At 42.2% G+C, this 20844-nt stretch overlaps 1 protein-coding gene across 4 annotated transcripts in view; it reads right to left on the bottom strand.

The window, feature by feature from the left end:
* FRMD4A (FERM domain containing 4A) overlaps positions 1-20454 on the bottom strand; it is a 371927-nt gene extending 351473 nt beyond the window's left edge. The window contains exons 1-3 of one of the 4 annotated variants that reach the window (XM_071552779.1): positions 20368-20454; positions 20215-20286; positions 19613-19745 (exon numbers count right to left, since the gene is read on the bottom strand). In XM_071552779.1, the coding sequence (XP_071408880.1) occupies positions 19613-19657 (45 nt within the window). In that variant the 5' untranslated portion in view covers positions 19658-19745; positions 20215-20286; positions 20368-20454. Of the gene's footprint in view, positions 1-19612; positions 19746-19843; positions 19869-20020; positions 20159-20214; positions 20287-20367 lie in introns of those variants that run through there. The other 3 variants (XM_071552782.1, XM_071552780.1, XM_071552781.1) reach the window with 3 other exon arrangements.
* Positions 20455-20844: the final 390 nt, after the last annotated feature.

Genomic DNA, 20844 nt, shown 5'->3' with positions numbered 1-20844 from the left:
TCTCTTCCTAATTATTCACTGAGCCATCACCTTTGTATGCATGTACCCATACACCTGACTAACCAGATTCTTTGTAAACCAGAGACATGCTGAAGCCTGAGGACATATTTTGGACAGATAACACCTTTATGACCAGTAAATACTGGAATTATTGGTTAAAACCTCTACGCCTAAATTATTCATAAGGACAAACTGCATTGCTGAACTGATGCTGAGCCTTGTGCTCCAGGAAGAAATGTTAGAACTGAGATAGTGCTGCAAGTGATTCCATTTACTGTTTCTACAGGATCCTACCTCTACAAAAACATGTCAGGAAGAGGTCAGTAACCGAACACAGAAATCACCAAGGAGGGATTCATCTCATTAAGGTTTAACCCAGTCCATTACATTTCCTCTATGGTGAATGAAAGGAAAATGGATACTTCAAAGTCATAATCTGACCAGTTTCAGTTACTATCTCCAAAACAGGTCAGTGCCCTACACATATCAATTTGCCTTCTTTGGCTTCTGCTGGAAAGCAGATGATCAGACAAGTTGAATTCAACCCTGTGTACAACTTTCCTACACAGAGTCAGGTGATCATAGCCCAAACCTCAAATGAGCTGAGCAGTATCATTCACTGTTTCAAAACAGCTGGGATACTTAAGATCAGATTTTTCCAAAGAACTAGGCTCCTATTTAACCACACAACAAAATGACTTCTTATCCATACATTTCATTTAAACAGTTCTCAGCACCTTCACACTCAGCAGAGAAACATGCAGAAAATGGCTGCTGGAAGATTTGGTGAAAGCTTTTCTGAAAAAACAACTCAAGGGAGAAAAAAATCACTAATTTTTTTCCTTGTAACATGTTCTCAGGACCTTTTTTTATGTCAGGGGCTTGGCATCTTGTCTTTCACCCTAAAATGGTGCCTGGTTGCAAGGATGGATAGCAAAGGTAGTTCATACTGTAAGTTTATAGGTTGTCAACTTGCTCCAGGTATGAGTCTGTCCTAGTTCAGCAGGAGGGACCAGCTAACCCTGTGTGGGGGTGATCAAAGCTGTGTATTCTACCCCCTCTATTCATTCCCCAAGGACAATGGGCCATTAGCAGCAGCTGCCCAGGGAGCCATTATCACCTTCACACCCAGCCTGAGGGGGGCGGAGCTGCTAATGGGCCATCAACAGCTCAACACCCCCTGGCTCCCAGAGTCAATCACCCATTGTGTGAGTCCCCGCCCAGGGGGAGGGACTGAGTGCTCCCTGAGGGTACATAAGTGGTGGGTAAGAAGACCTCGGGGACTTCTCGTCGGATCCAGAGCAGCAGCAGGACCTCGACAGCAGGAGATCACCGCTCTCGCCCAGACCACAGCCCTCGCCTGCACCAACAGGTCTTTCTTTTCCTTTTGCTCTGGACTTGGGGGAGCCACAGGGGTCTCAGCACAAGGGCAAACAAACCCCCTTGGGTTTGTGCCCCAGGACACTGGGTTATACTGCTGGGGTATTGTGAGTTGAAAGCAATTTCCCTTGTGTGTCAGTGTTGCTATAATAATATTATTATTAAATTTTAGCTCTGACTTATAATCTCTCTCGTGGTGAGTTCATTTCCCCTGCTGGTTCACCTTCAAACCAGCACAGAGTCTTTTAGGAGGTGTACAGTGGCTGTGCTGACCTTGTAACATGAATAAATAATAAAGTTCTCTGACAACTATGTAGTAAAATTCAGGACAGAAGTTCATGACTAAATGTGCATGTTTATTGTTTACTCTAAGTTATGATTCTGTTTAAAAATTAAATTCCAGCTCATTAGCTGGTAAATCACATTTTATTTCCACCTAATTTATGAGTCCTGAAGTGTTTGGACAGGGCTTAACGTGACCAAAAAAAAATGCTGTATGAAACATCTTTTAATTTGCTTTTGGTGTGGTACATAAAATAGCCTATTTTAGAAAGCTTTTTCTTCATGAATCAACATCATTAGCAATCAAAGAAACAGCTATGAGCATTAAATGCAAATGTTTGAACTTCTATAATTTGCATGTCATTAACAAGCAGCCTGGCAAAGCATGGTCATAAAGCTGACTTTGAAAGTTCCCATTGCTGTTACAGCTTGAGTCAGGGCAGTAATGGTGAGATTCTCAACTCCAACTAATGAATGGTTTTAGGGAGCCAGGAGTCCCATCATCCATGGTGAGCAGCAGCCTGGGGCTCAACCATTGTGGCATGAACCCCTGCTCACACAAGTCTTCCTTGGTGAGGAGGCAGAGTTTGAGTCCACTCCAAGCAGATGTCCCTCTTTTTGGCTTTGTGTTCATCTTTGTGCATTGGTCAGTTACCTGCTTTATTGCTACTCTCTCTCATTGTTGGATTAGTGGACTGCCAAAACACCAAGCACACTGGATAGGCACAAAGCCATCCTGCAAAAAGGACAGTGAGCCCGTTTACAAAACCATGAATATGCTGAGAGGTAAAGGAGACTGCCCAAGGGCATACAGAAAATATGTGCCAGTACTTGAAAACGGGTCCTCAAGATTCCAGTCTAGTATTCAGAGGCTTAAAAGCCAAGGAGTAGGATCGAAGAGCTGTTATTGAAGCCAAAGTACAATACAGAGAGGAAAAAAAAAATCAAGCCGATCAGATCAAATAAAACCAGTTACCTTGGCTAGTCAGGTTTCCTGTGTCTAAACTTCATGATCTGGATGGTTATTTTCATTATCTCAGTGAGTTGCAATAATCAGCAGCATGGTACAAACCAAACTGACAACTGGGAAAAGTGACTCTGATCTCTCTGATTAAAAATAATCAATAATACAGCGTGAAAGGCTTCAGCAGGTAGGAAGTGCTGAGGAGTCAGAAGGCACAAAGGAGAAGGCCAAGTGAGTGAAACACAGAGCAGCCTTTCCCTGCTCTCTCGCAGCTGCTGCTGGATGCAGCGGGAACACAGCTTTGGCTCCCAGGCAAGTGCAATAACTCTGCCGAATATTGCAATCTATAGTTCACTGGCCCCAAATGATTACTGCACTCCTCTCATGTGTTCAGTAATTTTCTGTCCTGATTCAGTAGGATTCAAGCAGGTAATCCAACAGAAACGAAACTGTTTAGCCCAGCTTGGAAAAATGAATAAAAAGGTGAAATCACAGCCTCTTGCTTCCCTTCATTGTTTGTTTTGGTTTGTTTTGGGGTTTTTTTTGTTGTTTTGTTTGTTTGTTTGTTTTGTTTTATTTAATGTAGCATTGGAGAACTGGCTTTAAAGCCTCTTTCAGATCTAGCCACAAGGGTGTCCACCTCACTGATGCACTGTGAAATCACTAGAGAGGCCATTTGAGACTGCATCCAAACAAACCTGCCAGTGCAGACTCGTGTCCCAGCCCAAAAAGGTGATGCAGAATAGGATGAGCCCCCGAGACCACTCTGGTGCTCCCAGAATTTGCCGAAGCCCTAAAATCATGGTTGTGCTCAAGCAATTATTACGACATTCAAACAAAGTCATTTCTTCAAAGACATATAAACCCACAAAAGAACCAAGAGTCCCAGAAATTTGCACAGGCAGAATTTTGCTGGTTTAAAGCCATTACCCCTTGTTCTGTGACTACATGTCCTTGTAAAAAGTTCCTTTCCAGGTCTCTTGTAGGCTCCAAAAAATTGATTATTTGATTTATTTCAATCCTTAGATTGTTCTTAACCCATGGGTTTTCTCACTTTTACCCTTCCAATTCTCTCCCAAACCCACCAGGTAGGTGTGAGCAAGCAGCTGTGTGGGGCTGAGTTGGCAGCTGGGGTTAAACCATTGCAGTCCTCTAGGCTTTCTGGTCTTCCTGTCTGTTCCTGTTTGATCCCATAGGTACAATTCAGCTGGCAGGCTACAACCACCACCATCCTCAAGCCAGCCCCTGAGCTTAGCCCAAGGCCAGAAAGCGACAGTGAACAGACTTTTAATTGTTCAAATATTCAATGCATGAAGGAAATTTTTATATTAATATTTCATACAGGCAATTTTTAAGTATATCACCACTCTCCACTGAATCTGCTCTATCCAGAAGACATCACCTGTCTTGGCCACTAAAATTATGAAAATAACACTGATTTTCCCAACACAAGGTGAAAGGTTTATTTGCAGTTTAATATTACCTCTTGTTTTTACTGCAGGCAGTAGCATTCTCTGTTGTTGACAGGGCAATCCAGATCAGTTTTAATTCTGTTCAGCTACACAAACACATGCACATGTTCCTCTAGTAGTCAGCAACAAAAGCAAAACAGACTCAACTTCTATAAGCATCAAACACAGCCTGCATACCCAAAGTGCATAAAAATGTTTGGCACAGTACAAAAATTTATAGCAACCCTTCTAGTGTGAGATGGATCATAGCAAAATCTTGATTTGACTAAGTGTTTGATATTCTCATGCAGCCATTACTGCTAACAGGATTCATAAGTCACATTCCTTTAGCATATGCAACTTTAAAGGGGACCATTTGCTTCCTATTTAAATCTTACTATAAATTTCCTCAGAGGAAAACCTGCAATGGATGCAGTCATCCTTACCAGCCAAGGGAGACAAACGTCCAATTTACAATGATATAAAAGACTTGGACTCAAGGATGAAAAGAAAATATTAATTTTTTTTATCATGTTTGCAAAGTTTCTGTTACAATAAAGCTCCTGCCTCCAATGAGAATCCAGGTGCCATACTAATGCAGACACAGCAGCAGCATGGTACCACTGAGCTGTATAATTGTGAGTGAGGGAATAAGGTTTAGATGATCCCAGCTGATTATTGGGATGTGGGAAGGGAGATAGCGGTGAATTCCTAGCAGGAGGCTGACTCCTGTTTACAAAGGGAAAAGAAAGCAAATCCACCTACCACTGCCAGTGATGCCCCATCCTGTGTTAAAAGCTTAAGCACACCTTGAAAACATGACATTTCTGGGTTTTTTAGATAGTTGCATGAATAGTGCAATAGGGAATGATAAGACCACCTTAACTGTCAGAAGTGAGGCAGCTAAGGTTACTGCTCCTCAGCTGGCACCCAGGAGTTAAATTTTATCTGCTGCAAAGCAAAGGAAAATCAATTCACCCAGACTGTCAAAGAAGAGCACAAAGAGTAGAACGGGAGCATCCACACACCCAGCTACCACCTCTCAGCCTGGGTGCAGGTAACACCTACGCTGGCCTGATCCCTTGGATGGCAAAGATCATTCCACAGAATCCTCTTCCAATTCCCTGCAAGCTTAATTTTCAGCTAGAGTTACCTTGACTTCTGTCCTCTGAAGGCTTTTCTCCCTCACAACTAGAAGAGATTATTTTAAAGAAAGACAGAGACCTGTTAGGACAAGAGAGCCATCGATTTCGGCTTCCCAGCAAAGCCCTTCAGATTCCTAAGGGAAACCCCTGATGGGAAACATTCCTGAAAACTGAGGAACAGAATATTAACATGTAAAAGCAAAAATATTTTTTTCAGCTGTGGTCTGTATCTTCAGACACTTTGCATTAGATTTTAGATGAGAATATTGACAAAACCCAACTTAACCCAAAGTGGGATTTAAAGATCTAATAGTACCTCTCTTGCACTCACCAATTTAGGACTTAGTACAGCTCACACTTGCTGCTTACCAGCAGGACACCTTCAGATAATTTTATTCTGGCAATAACATAACTTTTTTTATTAACAGCAGACTACCCCACCAGATCTTGTGCTCGGGAAGCCCTCTCTGTGGTTTCTCACACTGTGGTGCCTTTGTACATGCTGCAGCTCCTATCTGCCACGTACAGCTCTACATGACAGAAATTAAGACACTTTATGTGAAGCTTTGAACACTTCTCTGAGGGAAAGCTGCCTTCTTAATCAGACTGGCAGGATCACAATTGAATTGCAAAAAGCTGCAGAAGAAGAGTTTTGGAGGAGAGAAAACTTGTTTTTTCCCACAAGGAGGTCCTTCTAGCCCCTACCTGGGGGAATGAGGGACTAGTCCCGTAGAGTTGCTCACATATTTTTGGAGATCCAATAGGAATCACAAGCTGCAGCTCGTTAGCACACAAAATAAACTGAGCAGTGCTGCAGAGGGTCAAAACAACTTTAAAGGCTTCTGATGAATGTATTGTCACCTGCAGGTGATGTCTCCAGAGGAAAAAGGTGTGACCAGAGCTGCTAATAGGCAGCTGCTATTTGGAAGGCTAGTAGGAGCACCCATGAACACATTGATTTGTTTTCCATGAAGATTTTGCCTCCAAAGAAGGAAATCACCATCACTGGCACTCCTAAGCCTGCAGGGATGTGAGCTCTCAGGAGGGCTCCATATCTAGGTGTTTCAGAGCACAACTCCCTCTCCTACCAGAACCACAAGTAAAGAAAAGAAGGATCCAGAAGGTAAGTCTTTCTGCTTTGCCTCAGTCTCCTGGTTTGAGAAGCACTCAGTTGGATGACAGGAGTCCTGTGCTCCATGGCCCTGCTCCCTGTATGAATTCTCCACTTTTCCTACCACCTGTCCTATACAAACACAATTGTGCTGAAGGAGCTACAACCAGCATCCCCCTGCATTCCCATTCCCAAACAGGTACTGCAGCTCGCTCCTCCACTGCTATAGGGTCTTAGTCTTCCATGCTACTGAAAGGAAAGCAGTTCCATACAGTCAAGTCATTTTTAGGAACCACAAATCTGGTAAGTATCCCAAGAAAATTATTTCTGACCTTTTAATTTGAATGAAAGCTTAAATTTGTCATTGGAGTTTCATTTTTAAGCAAGTGAATTAAACACAGAAAACTCATTTTGTTGGCACTGCTTGTTAACAGAACCTGAACATTTCATTCAGCCAGTGACTAATATGCAAGACCAATTTCTCTGTGGTTCATTTATTTATCTGTAATACAGTATGCATGGCCAGACTTCGCTAACAAAGATTTGGGAAGGGCTCCCTCTCCCCACATGGGTGTGCCCTTCCAGCCTGCGCAGTGGATTTTTTAGGTGAGGCACAGTGTAATACAGTACAATTCAGAGAATAAGCCATGTTTCAGCCAAGGGGGTAGGAGCAAGACAGTGGTGTTGCTGAGTCAGCAGGTGTATGTTACAGGGATATGCTCAACCTACATCTCAGAAGATCTGGGATCCCAGTTTCATGCTACCTCCATATCTGTGCAAGTTTCCAGCTCCCTTTAATCACAGTCCAGTCCCCTCTGCATACCTTTCTCTATCATAATGTCTTCTAATTTCTCATGTGCTCAACCCAAGCACTGCACTATGTGTGCTGTGAGACTGCAACCTTCCCCTTCAGGGCTGACCTTCTCAGTAAGAGTGTAAACCAGACCTGAAGATAAATCTTTATGCAATAAATATATCCAAAAGCTTTTTTCATGAAACAGAGAAAGATACTGGAAATAAAATTAAAAAATAGAATAAAATCCACAAGAACACACAAGTAACAGTCTGACATGTCTTTCCTTTGCATCTTGTCATTTCTCCATGTTAAAGAGCCCAGTAAGACCTCAACTAGAAAATACATGGGTAAAATTAGCCATACATTGTGCTGTAACTGGATTTCTGTTTGCATTTATCACAGAGCACCCAACAAGGATGTGTATAAATGTCTCCTGTAGAAAAGCTGTTCCTTTCCCTACTGCAAATGTTGAACACTGTTAACATAGTCAGATTCTCTTGCATTGTCTCTCTGGTTCTCTTTAACTCAGTGCATTTCTGCAGACAGCAGTAGAGGTGTGAAAAAAAAACTTGCACAGCAACAGACTGATCTGCAGTGCCTTGCACCCCATTGCCTTGGATTTGACTCCATCTCCCCTCCCCAAACACTCCCCTGTATCCCCTGTGCTGTTTTTTCTGCAGTGTCCTTAGCCCATCGCTTGGTCCTTTGCTTTCACTTGCATGTCACCATATGCTGCAGCCATCAGCCATAATGCCCTTTACATATGATTAGACTATTACCATTAGAGACACTGAAATGTTAGAGCAAGTGTTCAGCCTTGGGAAGACACAGGGGATCCTTTTGGATTATGCCAAGTGCCATGTACAGACAACAGCTTGTAAAAACAGAACAAGTTGCTACAAAATGGACCTTGGTTTCTCTGATCACCCAGAGAACTAACTTTTCCTGGGAACCAGGCACGGGCTTAAGAAATGATCACTCAAAATGTCACGTGCAGCAAAGCCAGAGTCAGACTCTATACCACTAATTTTTCTTTCCTTTGAAGCTGAAGGCAAAGCCCAGGACAATCATTGCCATTTCATAGTGAGTTTAACCAACGTGCTTAAAAGCCACTGCTGTCAAAAAGAAGGGCAGCAATATAAAATAGAGCCATTAAACACTTGCAATTGAAGTTACTGGTCACATTTGCTTTTATTTCAGCATTCAGGTCTAGAGTATTCTCAGAAGAAGAAACTTAGAAGCCATTCATAGGGTAAAATTAACACCTGCTGATTGATCAAGATTTTAATGATTGAAATTCCTAAAAGTAAAGACAGTGGGGGAATAAAAGAAAAGAAAAACCAAACCAAGAAAAAGTAGCACATCTCTTTTCCCATCTCTTCAGAATTCACTGCTGTGGTTTCTATCTCTGCTTTTTATTAAATAGTCTTTGCCCTAGAGAAAATAGTTCTTTTGATGTTACAGTTGACCTTTTGGGTTTACTCTACATAATTTTTTTCCCCTGAAGAAGGTTTCCATTGCTGCAAAAAAGGAACAGAACATAAAACCAACTCTGTTTTTCCTTTTTTTTTTTTCTTTCTAGCTACAACCTACATTTAAATCAGTGCACAAAGGTAACCAGATTTTCCATCAGCACTTCCCAACAACCTCTCCTACATTAAACAATGACCCTATAGGAATAAGCCAATCCTTTTGAAAACTTGTTTTTTCCTTGCTCACTGGATTCCTGTAAGATTTTGGCTTAGTTATCTGCAAATTATCTTTTAATGAATCCATCTCCTGAGTATTAACGATGGTAGTGATGCTTCTGCTGGGAACACGTGAGCAGGAAAATTCTCACATGGGTATTCAGGATCATACTGTATAAACAATTACAGCATTCAATGTCTGCAGAAAATCAAGAGGCAAATCAGCAGTGAATATCAATTATACATCTGCAGCATCACAGAGGCAGATGGCACTTTAATTGTATATCCGAAACATTATGGACAATTTTCCCCCAACCAGCCTCATTGAAATATTGGCTTTAGCATCTAAAAATATCAAGACAGGGTATGTGTGCAATGACTCATCTAAGAATTCATTTCAGTTTGAAGATAAATATTCCACCAGTAAACCAATAACAATCTCCAAGATTCACAGCTCATACGCAGCAAATGTGGCATCTTGATCTAGGTAAAAACTTTTATTGATGAAAAGCAATGGGGCAACTGTACAGCTCACAGCACTCAGCTCAGAGTGTGAAATTGTCAAAGAGTTTGAAGATCAATGAGCCAAATTCTTTTGATTGCATCTATAGAAATTGGAAATGTCATGGAGATAAGGAGAATAATATGGATTTACACTCTATTCTCAGCATGATCCTAAGAGAAGAAAGATCAAATCCTTTTCCCTCGGACAGGAATGGGTTTGTGCAATGGGGGAAGTTTTATGGAACTTAAACAGACCCAACTACAGCTACTGATATGGAAAATCAGTTGACACCAGCCTACATATGAAAGAAAGATTCTGACTACCTATAGACAGTTGTGCTAATGCACAAATACTAGATGTGTTGGAATCCTTACTTAATGAAAGAATATTAAAAATTAAAACTGACGGTTCTCTTATTCAGAGATTACTATATATTATTCAATTTGCAAAAGCTTTGGGAATTAAGCCACCCCCTGCTTTATTACACATGGACAATGATGCAGATTTCAAACAGGATTTGTTCCTTACTCCCATCATGTACCAAACTCCCGGGGTTTTTCAATTTGTCCACATGGTCATAACAATCTTAAAATGTCCAGTAACTCTCTGCCATCAGTTTACATTTTATCATGCAAGTGGCTAGCACTCATTTCCTCCTCTCCCCCCCAGATATATTCAGGGTCAGCCACAAATGACACATTTTATTTGTCATGTAAGCACAGATGCATTTTCTTGAAAAAAATGTAGAAGGTTAATGTTGAAACCTGGTTTCGGAAGGAGTATCTCAGGTAAACCCGTAAATAAAAACAAATCAAACTGTTACATTCAAAACAGAATCCAGGTCCAAGACACCCAGAACCTCTGGATTTTGCAGCTAATATTTAATTTCTATGGGTGAATCAAAGCTCTCACGGAAATTTCACATGGATGATTCTTTATTTAGCTCTTCAAATTTAAATGGAGCATCCAAAAATGAGAAACTCCCTAAAATGGCCTAGGGACTACCTGACTAAAGAAGTCTAATAGTACAACTTTGATGAAAGATTGCCTCAACACATTCCCACAATGCAGAAACATTTATGTTGGAACCAATGTAAGCAGCATGTTTAGTATATTATTTCTTGCAAGACAAGAGGACAGCAGATACTGCAACTGATATTAGATACAGAGGAGATTAAATAGAGAGTTCAAGAGAGGCATTCCATGAGTAAGAGACTGAACAAATAAACCTTTGCTAAGGATGGTGACAAAACAAGTTTCTGTGTTGATCAAGACGGCAATATAGGTCTCTTTTTATGAAAATATTTAACTCCTGACTACAAAGCAAACTTTCAAACTAAAAGAAAACAAACCCCACTGCTAGGAGATATCAACAAATTACAAAACTTCCCCATCGTTTTCCTTATGCCATCACTGTATCTTCCACTGTCTGTAATTTTGTCTATTTGAAGATTAAGTGCTTCCTCACAATGTTGTTAAAGTCAGCAGTCTCGGAAGAGTAGTTCAAGGACTTGGGTCTGTGCAAAATACTCACCCTTTTTTTTAAACACATGATGTGAGAAAACAGCATTCAAGTCAAGCTGCATTTAATACAATAAATAAGTGCTATTGTTATGACTAAAATCTTGTTAAAGAAGGTACATTTTGCTACTCTGGGAAATCTGACCTGCAGAGCTATTTGAGGGACAGCACAAACATAAATCTCCCTACAGCTCCTTCTTGATCTGGAAGTTAAAAGCCGTCTTGGAGGCAGTAGGATGACAGTAAGAAAGGTTTGTTTACATGAGAAGACTGATTTTGGTACATCACCAAAACCTTGGGCACTCAATCCAAACCAGAGATATCAGGACACAAACAGCACTGGTCTGACATCGTGCAACAACTGCCCCATTTGCCACCCCCCCCCCAGAGTCTGTGCCTTGCTGCTAAAGAAGCCAACACAAAGGGTTGGTTGGGGGTTTACTCAGTCATTGTCCAGCCCACTGGGACTGACAGTATGAACACAACCTGTGTCAATCCTTTGGAAAGGCCAACATTTTAGGCAGATAAAGCTAAACAAACAACCTCTTAAACACTCCAATTAATTGATTTCTGTTTTCACTAAGGTGGTCAAACACTAACCTCCTGAAAATGAATGTAAATGCAGAATAATTGGAAATAGCCTTTACTACCAGATCTCGGAAATGAGACTAGAATAGGGAAAATGAGTTTTTGAAAAGCTTATGCCAACTCTTTTCTATTACAATAGCTTATATAACAGCAGTAATAATGACCTTCACTAGACATTTCCTTGAGTACTAAGGACCTGGGGTTAATGGCCCAAGGCATAGTTTTATGCAGTCAGCTACCACAGCCAGCAATTAATTACCAGGAAATACAATGTGCTCTGACCACTATAGCTCAATTAGCCTCGTATTATTAAAAAATGAAAAACTTGTCAATCTTATTTACTGTGAAGGTTTCCTGGATTTTATTTTAGTATATTAGTCTAAAAAAGCCCTTGAACCTATATTAAGGCAAACATATGTTCTACAACACTCCTCCATTAACTTCATACAAATTATGGGGAGCCAAACCTGAGTGTCTTGCAATATGAGGATTATCACAGCCTGCCCACAGACAGAAAAATATTGTGGAGAAAGGCTCTGTGGGAATTCTGCTTCTGCACTAGAAAACCCCCCCCCCCAAATAATTTTCAGCTCTCTGGCAGTTGTAAATGGATTGAGAGAAGAGAGAACAGTGAAGGACACACCGCAGAGAGCATCCCTCCACCGGCAGGAGGTGGGCAGTGTGTGCTGGGGTAAGGTCTGGAAGGGGAAGGGCTGTTCTTCTTTTACTGAATTTTGTGGTGCCCCACTATTTCTACAACCGATTTACAAAGATACCAGGTTAGATTATGTTTGCTCCCAGCTTTGTGCTCTCCCAGTTTATGTTCATTCATTACATTTTATTATTTTAGCAAGACTTTTACAACATGACCTGAAAATTAAGCACTTTGTGCTCAAGTGTCATTGCTCCTGGTCAGTTGTTTGTATTTCAGCACAATTACTAGCTTTTTGGGGACCTGAAAATCTAAGGCTGAGAACTAGATCTAGTACTAGGAGGTGCTGGCTTTAATTTGGGAATTACCAGCTTCAATCCCATGAAGGATTGAAAAACCTGGTAAGAGTTTGTCTGTAGATTCATTTCTCTAAATAGCTTTCTGGCATTTGCTATGGCTTTTGTTTCCATGAAATACAGACAGACACTGTGGGTCTCTTCATGCCTGGGAGGCTTCTCAAGGAACAACTGGCACCACATTGCTTTCCAGCTAGGTTTTGGAAACACCCCCTGGTCTCAGGCATTGCTGCTGGACAAGTGAGTGTTAACAGGGCTCTTAGCAGGACACCCTAATATAATAAGACTCTTCAAAAAAGCAAACAGGAGTCTCCATCTCTCCATCACACATTTTGACAGCTTCAGTTTTAGACTAGCCAAAAATTAATTTAAACAAGAAAATTCATATCGCTTGAAGAGGATGAAGGGTTCAAGTTAGTTTGATGCTCAGTGTCATTAAAACCTGTTTATGAATTGGCTGATTTCAACTCACTTCTGCAAGTTTCTCTGCTTGTTCACAGTTAAAAGCAGTAAGAATTAAGACATGTAAGGGCAAAATACATGAGTCTACCTTGAGGAGTGCAGGGAGGTATTTACACCCAAGGTTTGCCAGTGATGGCAGGGGTGGAAACACACATTCCCTGGCAGCCTTTATGGTAGCTGTGAAGAGCTGTAGACAGTGTGTTGGCTTCTCAGAGCCCAAAACTCAATCCACTCCCTCTGACTGACCCCTAATCCAGCTGGTAGCTTTTGTTTTCAGCAAAACACATGAAACAAAGCGGCTGTCACCAGTGCTGACAGATTTTGTGAGTGCCTGCAGGACTGGCCACCTGAGCACAACAGCTTTAGATGCCACCTCACAAAAATCTGCATTTTCATGGGATGCAGTGAGGAAGGATCCACATGGGACTTCTGTACATCTCAGAGCCCTGATGTGTTAACCACATTAGCCTGTCAGTGGGCTGGAGCATTGCCACGCTGAGAAATTATGAGTAGAGTAATTACGGAAGTATGACATTCATAACCAGAAGGCAAAAATAGGAAAAATTGCAATTGCCCAATGTTACAAGTCCTTCCCATGCATTAGAAGCTATTCATAACCTTGCATTTTTAATATCGCAATTACAGCATTTTTAACATTTTATTTTGGTTTAGGGATATCAGTCAAGTTTTCCAATGCATTTTATTTTTAAAAAGCCAACGTGATACGATTCTTTTATAAACTGTCAAAAGGAGTTGTCATATTTAGTGATCTTTTCAATCTGTTAGTATGTTACTTTCCCACAAATTGTAGAAAGGTTCCAATTAATCATAATGACAATTTACTCAAGTGCCCACTAATTGTCTTCTACATATAACGATGCTCTACAGCATTGGAAAAAAAAGTAATCAATGGCCACATCTCTGATGTGATAATTTTATCCGTCATTCAGAATGAGCAGCTGGAATACAAGGTACAAGACATATTCATAATAAAATAATGTAATAAACCAGTAATTCCTCTTACTCCTGTTTTAAAGCATAGCAATAAACAGGAAAATTCACATGTGCAAACATTATGGTCTGCTTCTTCAACAGCATGTTCACGTGGAGGAACAAGGAAAGGAAAATTGATGGCATGCACTGGAGCAGAATCGAAGGATAATGATTTTATAGTCCTGCAGCTCAGATGGGTAAAAGGTGACATCAACCACAGGGAAGCCAAGAGTAATCCCAGGGAGTGTTTAATCTCATTCAGATGAATTAAATCACTGTGTTTGAAGTCTTACTGCAAGTTTACAAAGGCAAACAGTAAAGTTCAGATATAATTCAGTGCTACAGAGGAAATTAACAACAAGAAATGGCTAAATTCCCAGTCCACGGTAGAATGCAGCCACATAGCACCGAGCAGGAATTTGCTGCTCTCATCCCAGCCTCTAAAAGAGCAACCAGCACAGCTCAGCTATTGCTGCTCGTGAAGCCCATTAGCAAATTACTGCCTGGCTGGAGCAAGGACAGAGCTGGGGAGGGAGGGAATTCCTGCCAACACGGCTCCTCCCCAGCGACCTCCGGGTGCCGTGGCGCATTATCATCTCCCGCCCAGACCTTCTGGGAAGTCTGCGGGTGGAGCCCACACACCTGCAGAGTGGAAATATCTGTGAAAGTAGCATGGAGAGGGCTGCATAATCATCTCCCCTTGCCATTCGAGTGTCTCCACAGACCTCATTTTGGGCATGAAGCTGAAGAGGACCAGATGTCAGCAGCACAGCCCATTCCCAGGGGAAGGTGTTATCCATTCCCAAGCAATGCTGCTCACACCCAGACCGATGTGTTTCGGTCACGCGCTGCTGACATGTCTCACTGCCTCAACATCAGCTGAGAGTTGCATTAACCTCTGCACCATGCAATGGCAAGGAATGAGTGGGTTTTGTTTTTGTGGTAAGAGCATGCCAGGCATTGACCTTCCAGGTCAACACGGTCTATAGATGAGGTTGCAGCAAGGAGGTTTGAATGTCGAGGGCTTTTGCACACTGTCAACATAGAAATAATTTAAGTCTGAGATGAGAGAGGCAGAAAATGACCTCATCCTTCCACTGTAACCTTGCTGCTCCCAAAGGTTTTAATATGATCCTCCAAGCCAAGCTGTGCTGTGCAATCTGTCTAGAGGCTTGGGGGGGACAGAATACAGCTTTGTGGGGGGAGGGAAGAGCAGTCCTAGCTCTAAATGGGGCTTGGAAGCTCTATATCTTTTTAGTTAGTTGCCAAATTTGTCTTCACAAGGGCAGACTTCAGACATAAAACTTATCACTTAAACATGTGAAATAATTTATGGAATATCCAGAATCTTGTCAAGTCCAATACCTCAGAAGCCAACTGAGCAGGGCATGGCACTCACAGCTTTTAGTAAGATACAGTTAATTCTTTGAATGTGTTTTAAGAGAAATTCTCTAGAGTTCAGTGATACGCTTCAGAGAAATGATCAGAGATTCCTGTTGTTTTGGGGACTCCGGTGTATCTTTGCTTGAGGGATGGAAGGATGATTCAGGACAACCCTCTCAAAAAGGAGGATTGGAAGCACAGCCGAAATCTGGAATTTTCAGTGAACAATGACACTCAAATGCCAGTTATTTATGCTACAGTTTAGGAACAGAGCAGTATTCCCATGTCTTCCTGTTGCAGGTGTCTGCCTTAGGCATCCATTGAAATGCCTTCAACCCCAGTAGAGCAAGGAAACACCAAGGTTGGCAGCCTTGACATTGGGCTGGCCATCCAATTTCTCACTCCTCATCCTGGGCATTTTGAGTACCAGACTGAGTTATTGCTCCAAATTCTCTGCTGGCCTTTTATCCCCTTGAACTATAGAGATAACCAAGTCCTGTGTAGTGAAGGTCACCTAGGATATCCTGCATGCAGCTCTATTCCAGCCTCAGCTTGAATGCAACTCAGACACAAAATAATGAATTTTAGCATGTGAAAGTAGAACAGTCTCCTGAAAGGAAAGATGCTCCTCTGAACACAAGCAGTTACCATTAATTTACAAGTGTACTTGTTTTCTAGTGTTACATTGTTATTTATTCAATGAAAGTATTTATATATACAGACCAGCGAGAGTAAAGTTCTGGATTATACAGAGAAACACTTTGATAGAGAGGGTCAGAGCATCTAGCTGGAGATAACTGGAGTCAGCTTTCCTGGAAACAGAAAACCATGCTTCTCTTCCCTACCATTTTAAGATCATTTTATATTAACTGGAAAACACTGAGCTGTATACCTTGCTCATTGGAACCTCCATTGTCACTTAACACAGATTAATTAGTGCTAGTGTTATGACCCACAGTAGTTTGAAGGTCAAGTCCCTAAGATCTATTTTCATGAGATGCAGTAATGCTGTCTCAGGAGACATGGGGTATCATAACTTATTGTGCTGTTAAAATCTGTGCAATCAATATGTCTACAGCTCTAAAATTTTACAATATACTAATAAGATAGACATAAAATCCTATTGGTATCATACTTAGTCCCATCAGCATTAATGATCTCAACATTGCAGGTGTTATCATTCCTAACAAGACATGGTATTTGCTATTTCATGCTTAGATGCTCCCTTCCCTTGATTCACAGAAGCTGAGGAAGCTCTGTTTTAATGATTTGATAATGCTACAGGCAGAGTCACTGGCCACAGTTCAGCCCAATTTACTCCATGCTGAACCACGCAACATCCCTCATCTGCTGTGATCTCTGGAGAAAGGTAAAGGCAGGAGTCCTGCAGATCACGCACAATCCAGAGTCATTTGTAAAAGAAGATATTTACCAGAATGGACAAGTTGCAGTTATATCTGCAGATTGCAGTCTTTGTATGAAAATAGTATCTTTATGTTAGGAAAATATATGTTTAAGACCGAAATTCTCCTTCACTGAGTCTTTTCCCTGATCTGGGGGTGAAAAAAAAAGAAAAAATAAACATGATTGACAGGGGGAAAAAAACCCCACCTGAGTATTAAACTGACTAGAAAACAATATAAAAAGAAAAAAACAGTTTAAATTTAGATTAATTAATTATATGGTCAGTATTTTTTTTTACTAAACAGAAGTAGGATTTGTCTACCTAAGCCTGCAGGTGTAATAAAATTCTCTGGTGAGCTAATGGCTGCATAAGCAACACACAACTCCCCACTGACCTGCTGTCTGGGAGCTGCCTTGGGCCATGTCAACACCATGTCCTGGATAGCATTTACCTGGTGTGAGTAAGTCAGCACGAGCTCTCATCGTGGCTGACACCCTGAAATGCCACTTGGATCTATGTACAGCTCTCTCTGCTGGGCTACTGTGGTGCTGGATACCCATGTCCTGTAGATTGTCCTTCTATAGGAAGGGAAACCCTATACTCCAGAAATGTCCATCTTTCTTAATTGTCCAGAAAGGAGCTTGGGATGAGCAAACTCCTGATTTGGATCACTCAATTTCAGTGCATCAAATTCCAGGAAGGTCAATACCAGGAAGCTCTGTATCTTGGTCTCTTTCCCTGAAGCACAAAGTGCTTTGAGGTACCCCACTGAGAAGGAGATATTTTCAGACTATGATGCAGCACTGCCAAATTCTGCTGCTGGTTATGTCTCATGAAAAGTGGATGGTTGAATGCACATTCTGCATCCTATTGCAGGGGAAATGCAGTACTGAAATACCCCTCATGGCTAAAAGAAAACTCTCACTGGAGAATGCCCACTGAAGTATTAAAAGCTACTTCTGTGGACTTCCAAAAGACATGTAATCTTTGAATCTCTGGAGGGTGGCAGTTTTAGAAGAGATGCCATTATAGCTGCTAATTGTGGGATGAATTATGCAAGAATTTATTATTGATTCAAGGCGAGCCTGCTCAGGCGTGCAATCAAAGCCAAGGCAGAGCAGAAGGGAAAGGATGAGGCTTCTGTAGTTAACTAAACTGATTCACAACTCAGGAAAAATTCAAGGCAAAAGAAGCAGTTTGCCTTTTCCACACCTATAACCAGCCTCTAGTACTAGACTATCCAGGAGCAGAGCCCATAGAGTTGCATGAATCCTCTCCCAGCCCAGAATCACCACCACCCCCAGCCACTCATGGGCTCAAAGGCAGAACCTCTTTGGCTGTGGACCCCCAACCCAGCCCATCCATGTGGGTCTGGGAGCAGTTCATGGCTGTGTCCAGGATGAAGAGAGGCAAGCTGTCCTAGTAGCAGAGCTGTAGAAATGCCTGTCACATCTCAAAATAACAACTGGGGCAAGGCCATGTAGCCATAGAAAGCCATGATTTAGGAGAGAAAATTTGTTGCCAGCTTGGCACCACACCAGAGTTTGACAAGGTCTGTTCAAGGAGTACAGAGATCAGGGAAGGAGAGTTTTAACTTGAGAATTCAGAGAGTAGGGAAACTAAACATATTGACATATTGAGCCCATAATATGAGCCCAAAATAATGACACAGGGGTTACAGGCACCCATCAATTTATTTTTGAACGAGAAATAGAAAGAGGCTGTTTAAAAAGCCAGGAAGGCCAGAGGTAAGCAAAAGGAAGTAAAATGAGCTTGCACAGCAAGTCAGTCACTGGCAAATATAAAACAAACCATGCGGAAGCTTAATAGCATGTTTAGCATTTTGAGTAATGGACATAAAATTTGCTTTTCTCAACTTGACCTTTGTTAACAACCTCAGGCACTCCAGGGTTCTTATTCTGCAGTATTTGCTTTACTTAACTCATCATGTCTCTGAGTGCTAGGGACCATTTCCTAATGCAATCAGAAGAGAGATCAGTAATACTAATTATATAAATATATATATAATGCTTATATATCTATGCATTCATACACGCACACGTGCACACACACATGCTCCTTATAACAACTCTCCAGCGGAAACATTACAGTGACATTTAGGCAGAAAAACATCCAGCAGAGATCTTACATTAAAACCATCCCTGATGCTGCTACACAGAAAATGGCAACAGGAGTACAAGACAGGAAAAAAAATAAAATCAGTAATGCTATAAAACTCTCTAATACCCCACCCAAAGGGTTTATTTTAATTTCAGAAGAGCACTGGCACGTTTCTAGAGTCAGCCACGTGCTTTGCTAAATAATCTTCTTTAAAATATTATAAATATGCAGAACTTTGAGAAGTAGGTCAGTGGCTCAACATGTTGCAGCAAATAGCTTGGATAAATACTAGTCATTACCCCATGGTCTGCAGTCAGTAGGAGATCTAACACACTGCAGTTAGTTGAATGGCAACTCACTGCATTCCCCCAGTGATGCCACAGCTGAGTACTTGGTCACAGCTAACACACCTCTCAGCCAAGTTCTCCCTCTCATCATTTAAGTTCTGTCACAATCAGCAAGGGTAAAAGCAGGAGAAAGCAGGAGGATGTGAGAATTCAAGACACTGATATAATGAACAAAATGAAAAACTGCAGCTCAGGATAAACCCTGAACACAAGTGCCAGCTCTGCCGGAAAGGTGACTTCACAATCCTGCCTTGAGCATTGGTCCAGATGCACTAAAACCCATCATAGGAGGAATGCCTCCATGCAAGCCCTAGATGAGCCCTTTGCAAAGTTCCCTGGGACCCGTAAAAGCCAAGCAGCAGCTCACACAAAATCCTCCTGTGGATAAGGAGCCCTGAATCCATGCGGTGCAGCTCCCCTCTCCCACCCTCCCTTCCCAAATGGATTTCAGCAAGCACTTACCATCAGCAGGCTCAGAGCAGATTCGGGAGCACGCTGCACAGCCATCTCCTCTTCCTACATACAAATCCTCCCCACGACTCGGTCAGCCCTCGGCCCTCCGTCACAGCAAAGCATCCACAGAGTCCACAGCTAACTGCAGGGAGAGAAACCCCAAATCAGGGTCGGAGAGCATTTGCAAGAGGAGGAGAGGATGGATGAGGGGGTGGAGAGGAGAGGGGGGAAGGAAATAACCTTCACAGCCAGGGAAAGAAGCTTAAGCTAGGCCAAATTTTACACTAGAGAGAAGAGGAAAATGAAACAGAGAGAAGGCTGGAGAAACAAGATATCGGGAACTGCAGGATATTTAAAGCTCAGGCGCACGCCACCACAGAATGCAGCAGCAGCACAGGACGCCTATCAAACACCTACATGACAGGTTAAGTCCGAGCCATCCTCCTCCTGCCCTGGCACACAGACTGTCATTAATTGCTCTTAATTGCCACTCTCCTTTCTCCACCTAAATAAATCCTAGGTAGCACAGAACTGCCGTGCCCCTGACTCTGCATCTTCCTCCCTGCCCTGGTGATGCTAGCGCAGAAACAACGTCAAACATCGCAACGTACCGCTTCCAACAGGGTCAAACCTCTTCGCTCTTCTCGCAAAGCCCTGCTGCGCCTGGCTTGAAGAGCAGACGCCTGCATAACACAGACATGAGCAATGAGTGAGAGCAGCCAGAGCCAGGAAGCACCCGGTGCTCACTTGAGAGCAACAATTACCTTTATCATATTCGAGAGAGAGCTGAGTTACTCACTGACCCTTTTCACCTTACCCCCCCTAAAGAAAGTATCTTCCTCCTCCTCCCCTCCAAATGGACTCAGCTCCCCACGGAGCTAGCACACTTCCCAGAAACATGTAATTACACAGGCTGTTGTGTTAGCGCTCTGATCGCGCTGCCTGTACCGCATGGAAACGGCAGCCAGGCAGCCCCCCCCCCCCTTCCCTCCCTTCGTAAGGAGATCGTAAGGAGAGTGCTACAATCCCCCGCCGGGCTCCCGCGGCTCGGGGGGACACAGACGGCTAATTGTGAAAATGTGGCCGGTTAAGACTGAGAGACAAATTGGCCTTGAAAATAAGCCCCTTGTTTAAATGTTGGGTGTAAATGGAAGATGGCTTTTGAAAGCCTATAAAAATAAACAGAGCACTCTGGTAGGAAGGCCGATAGTCTCATGCAGGTGTGCTCTGACAGACCTGTC

Source organism: Pithys albifrons, chromosome 3, assembly GCF_047495875.1.
Source record: "Pithys albifrons albifrons isolate INPA30051 chromosome 3, PitAlb_v1, whole genome shotgun sequence".
NCBI classification, from domain to species: domain Eukaryota; kingdom Metazoa; phylum Chordata; class Aves; order Passeriformes; family Thamnophilidae; genus Pithys; species Pithys albifrons.
This window is presented reverse-complemented; position numbering and strand designations above follow the sequence as displayed.